Genomic DNA, 5,600 nt, shown 5'->3' with positions numbered 1-5,600 from the left:
GCTTCTATTCAGAAGTTTTCTAAACTTCATACATTTGAAATATTTAGCTTTATTTTGAAAATCTTGCCCCATTCAAATGAATGGAGAAATTTTTACTTCAGCATACTTTCAGCTATTTCAGCTGTGAAAATGTTCAACTCTTCAAGGACATTCATGCTTCTATTCAGAAGTTTTCTAAACGTGATACTTTTAAAATATTTAGCTCTATTTGGAAAATCTTGCCCCATTCAAATGAATGGGAAAATTCTACTTCAGCATAGTTTCAGCTATCAAAATGTGCAGCTCTTCAAGGATATTCATGCTTCTCTTGAAAACTTTTCTAAACTTCATACTTTTGAAATATTTAGCTTTATTTTGAAAATATTGCTCCATTCAAATGAATGGGAAAATTCATCTTCAGCATAATTTCAGCTGTTTCAAGTATCAAAATGTTGACCTCCTCAAGGACATTCATGCTTCTCTTCAGGATTTTTCTAAACTTTATAACTTTCAAAATAAAGCTATATATTTCAAAGTCTTGCCCCATTCAAATGAATGGGAATATTCTACTTCAGCATACTTTCACCTATTTCAGGTATTAAAATGTTCAGCTCTTCAAGGACATTCATGCTTTTCTTAAAACATTTTCTAAACGTCATACCTTTTAAAATATTTAGCTTTATTTTGAAAATCTTGCTCCATCCAAATGAATGGGGAAATTCTACTTCAGCATACTTTCAGCTGTTTCAGCTATCAAAATGTTCAGCTCTTCAAGTACATTCATGCTTCTATTCAGAATTTTTCTGAAATTCATATTTTTAATTTATTTAGCTTTATTTTGAAAATCTTGACCAATTCAAATGAATGGGAAAATTTTACTTCTGCATACTTGCAGCTAGCAAAAGCATTCAGGTGTCAGAATTATCAGCATATTCAGGGTGATTTTTCAGAAAATGCAGTTGTCTAGTTTTAATATTTCCTTTTTGTTATTTTGTCTTAAAATGTTCTGCTGTGAAGCAGTTTGAGCACCATTGGGTGTTGTAAAGCGTTATATAAACAAATAAACTATTATTATTAATTATTGTTAGTTATCTGTTTGGCCAGGAGCTGTAGTGCGCTGGCATGGGTGTTCGGTTGTAAATAGTCAGCAACCACAATGAAGCTCAAAAATTCTCGAGGAGAATAGAAGGATTTGCAATTGATAAAAAGAGTCTAAGTCTGTGTTACATGTCCTCTGTAGCACTGTGACATCTGTGCACCAACCTTCATCTATCTAGTGACGGATTCCACCTCCTCTAGTCTTCCCGGACAGCTCAGTTACACGATCCACTCTGTACACCTGGAAGCCCGGTACTTGTATTGCGCTGTCTGTGATGGCGTCATTGAGACAAGTCTCTGTGAAGCATAAAGGGTAGGGTAGATTAGAACTTTACTGATCCCACAGTGGGGAAATTCCAGTATTCCAGCAGCAGTAAGGGACAAAAACAACAGAGAGCAAGCAACAAGACACCATAAGAACAGATACCACACACCGATCTTGGTAGACAAATTCAGAAAGCACAGACAGAAAAAAAACACAAAAGAGGACAGAGCTACTGGAACTTGCTGCCGCTGACTGAACAGGAGAGATTTAAATATTTCCGGCTCAACACCAGTCAGTCAGAACTGATGAAGCCTCTTGGATGAGAGGTGAAATGTCTTCAACCTAGAAATCTAGTCCAGTTTTTTCAGCTTACTATGACCTGGATGACTGAGAATCTGCACAGACATATTACCCCATTGCCATTTTTTCCAGGTCCCGTATATTGCAGCTGCACCTCCAGTCACAATGTCCACACAGCATTCTTTGTTCACAAAAAAATGGAGAAAGGTAGTTTGTGTGAGTTGTCTTATATTTAACAGTTCTTCTCTGGTAAAAGTAATCTGGGATGGGTTGCAAAAGACTGACAAAACAAAGAAAAACAAACACACAAGAGAGTTCGTGTGACCAAGGCAGCCATCGACGTTTGGCGCCATCCACTGGAGGGATGGACACCTTTTTTCAAAAGATTTAATCATCATCAATATTTTGATGGGAAAACTTTTCCCTGGGCCAGTAAGGGTCCAGATCTCACCCACACAGTTCTCTGTCTGCTGCCAAAAATCACTCAAAAGCAGTCTGTTGCAAAGTATAAGATTTACTGGGGAAAGAAATCAAAAACACCACAGTGGCATCTGTCTCCAGTCTATATAGCAGAATGACAGAGCTGGAGACATTGCTTTTATACTCTCTATATCTCCTCCTTGCTCGTGACTTGCTTCATCCCACCTTTCTTTCTGACCTACCTAGGGCTAATTGAAGTTATTTTAGTAAAACTGTTGTCTTTTTTTATTTTGTGATTGCACTGTGAAGGATTAATTGGTAAATAGTTTTACACAAGAGTAGCCCACAGATTAAGTGTGAATGGGGGAGAACACCGGATATGGATTTTTTAATTTAAAATATTTTTAGTAATGTGTAATAGTGCTTGAGAGTGGAATTGTGTTGCAAAAGTGTTTGTTTAAAAGATGCATATGTGTATTTTTGAAACCTACTGTTATGTCTGGGTGGAACATACAGGAGGCTACACCAACAGTGATCACGATATTCTCCGAGGCTCATCTCCCCACACTTTGAAAATCCCCACCCTAACCTGAACCGTAACCTTATCTCAACCATAATCACCCAGGCGGCGCTACTAGAAACAGTTTTAACAGGGGGAAACGGATCTTGACACAAGACTGGGTCCATCATCAAGTGATATTCCAGGATTAATTTACAAATGACACACTGACCTGATGTAATATTACTTGGAGAAAAATTTGATAATTTTAAATTTTTTTGGAGTTAATTTAGACTCAGCTTTGACTTTTAAGAAGCTATTTAAAGAGTTACTAAAATAGTTCAATCTTCTATGTCTAACTTTTTAGACTTATCTTGGCTTATCTAACATTACATGCTGCAAAATTGTTTAGTCAGGCAATGATCCTCATACACCTTAGCTATTTTCTCAAGTTGAACCCAAATTGGTGTCTCCATATTCAAGCCAATAGTCACGCTATAAACAAACACTTAAACTGCTTTACAACAAACCTTATCATTACCACCATTGTTGTATCATTCAGATAGATCATTTATTGGTTATAGAAGGTTTTAGAAAGTATGTAATTTATATCTTTTTTTTTTTTTCAAAATTCTTCATGACCTGGCACCTCCTCCACTGAGTCATCATTAAACTTAAGGATTATGTATCCAGAATGACAAGCACAGTTTCCAGAAGAGACTGTATTGTTCCCTTTAGATGCAGTAAAACTGGACAATCAGCCTTTTCTGTGAGAGCACCTCTCTGGAATGCTGTACCGATGGAAATAAGGAGCTGCACATCATACAACACTTTTAAAACTGAATGTAAAATGGGACTCAGACATGTACTCATTAATGAACTAATTTTTGATGGATTAACTTGTTTGTAATGTCTTGTATTGATTGTATTGTTAACATGTAAATGTTTTTATTATGTGCTGTTTTTGATTAGGTTGGGTCTTCGGGTGCAATTTAGCTGTCAAAGTAATCCTGGCACATTTTACTGATGTTGTTAACATCAGTGTTGATTAATGTGCAGTGTCCCTTATAAATATATGAACAACCAAAGAAAGAGAATGGAGGGAGGAGGTGAGAGGATGACGCTTGGAAAATTCAGTCAGATATGATTACTTTTTGGGACTGCAAAAGAAAAAAAATCATTTCTGTTTGACAGTGTTGGGTTTGTTTTACCTTCTGGAACTTTGGTGCCTTTTTAGCCCTGAAGAGACACAAACTAACAGGCGACACCTCAGTGATGACGTACCGGGGCCACGGTGTTCTGCACACTCTCATCCGCTGCCGCTTCTCCCCAGAGTTCAGCACTGGGCAGAGATTCATCTACTCTGGCTGCTCTACTGGAAAAATTATCAGTGAGTGCCGCTGTTAGTATGTAAACCTCCTAATACTTGTTTTACTTGTCTTTTAACTTCTGTATTTTATATTTTGTGATGTGTGATTGTCTGATTCTGTTTTACTGCATAAAGCACTTTGAAATTCCTTGTATACCAAAGGTACTCTATAAATAAGATGGCATTGACAGTGAACCACTTAACTGTTAACTGCCTAAGTGCTTGACAGATGGCACACATCTCCAAAAAGCTGCATCAGTTGAATTCTTTCTGTGTGCAGTTTATGACGTACTGACAGGATGCGTGGTTTCCAGACTGTCAGGCCATGACGCCTGTGTGAGGGATGTCAGCTGGCACCCATATGAGGACACCCTCGTCAGCAGCTCTGTGAGTTCTGTTAATGTTAACTGTTTAACTGCAGTCAAAGTGTAAACGTGATCATTAATATCACATTAACTCTAAAGCAAGCACTTCTGAGTTGAAGTTTTAATTGAGCAGCATGAAACCAGGCGGTGCTTCCTCTAAGTACTGCAGATTAAGAGAAGTTGGAGGATTTGATATAATTTCTGGAAATAACAGAGAATCGAATGGTCCATTTACAGACATATAAGTGTACAGTGTCTTCTTTGTAATTGTTTGTCTGTAATTGTAGTTCGAGCAGTTTCCCTCTCAGCCCTAGAGAGAACCAGACTTTGCTGAAAATTCTAATGATTGATTGATTGATTGATTTTATTCTTTCAAGCATGTAAAGATAGTTGATATGTCAACACACATAATTTCACATATATCCACAAATGGTAATCCATTATCAATTTGCTTATACCTAGTACATGCTTGAACGGAGTAGGAAGAAGTTAGACTTATCTAGTCCTACCCCATAACATCATCTTACCATCATTGGTTTGCAAGCAGTATCTCTACATAGATAATATTGTTCTACACCACACAAATAATATACTAAAAAATTATTACAGATTGTTAACATTCTTACATAATTACATTCTTAGATAATTGTCTTCTACACCACACAAGTAATATACTAAAGAATTATTACATAGTGTTAACATTCTTACACCACACCCACAATGTTCCACCTAATTAATCATTAAACCTGTTCTTGCATATATCTTGATTGACACATACCTTTATATTTATGTTTAAACTCATCAATTCTATTACTATTTTTTATGTCCACACTTAAATGATTCCATAGTTTTAAATGATTCCATAGTTTTACCCCACTTATGGAAATACAAAATCTTTTTTTGGTTGTACGTATAGCATGAATTTTAAAATTTAACTAACCCCTAAAATTATATACCCCTTCCCTTTCATTAAATAGTTTTTGAATTCCACCAGGTAATAAATTGTTCCTGGCTTTATACATAAACACAGCAGTCTTGTATCCCACTAAATCAAAAAAAATTTAACAATTTAGACTGTATGAAAGCTACATTGGTGTGATCCCTATAACCCATCTTATGCACAATTCTTATCGCTCTTTTTTGTAATATATACAATGGTTGAAGTGAGCTTTTGTATGTGTTTCCCCAGTTTTCAACGCCATACTCTAAGTATGGTAAAATCAATGAAGAATACAAAATGCGTAGTGCTTTCCCGTCCAAAATATATCTAACCCTTGCCAATATCGATATATTTTTTGCTATTTT

The 5,600-nt window shown here is 36.2% G+C and overlaps 1 protein-coding gene across 1 annotated transcript in view; it reads left to right on the top strand.

The window, feature by feature from the left end:
- Positions 1–5,600, top strand: part of dcaf11 (ddb1 and cul4 associated factor 11) — a 52,895-nt gene that overhangs the window by 41,508 nt on the left and 5,787 nt on the right. The window contains exons 13-14 of the mRNA XM_020588347.1: positions 3,799–3,951; positions 4,211–4,317. Of these exons, the coding sequence (XP_020444003.1) occupies positions 3,799–3,951; positions 4,211–4,317 (260 nt within the window). The remainder of the gene's footprint in view (positions 1–3,798; positions 3,952–4,210; positions 4,318–5,600) is intronic.

This window comes from Monopterus albus, unplaced genomic scaffold (genome assembly GCF_001952655.1).
Source record: "Monopterus albus unplaced genomic scaffold, M_albus_1.0 scaffold531.1, whole genome shotgun sequence".
NCBI lineage: Eukaryota > Metazoa > Chordata > Actinopteri > Synbranchiformes > Synbranchidae > Monopterus > Monopterus albus.
This window is presented reverse-complemented; position numbering and strand designations above follow the sequence as displayed.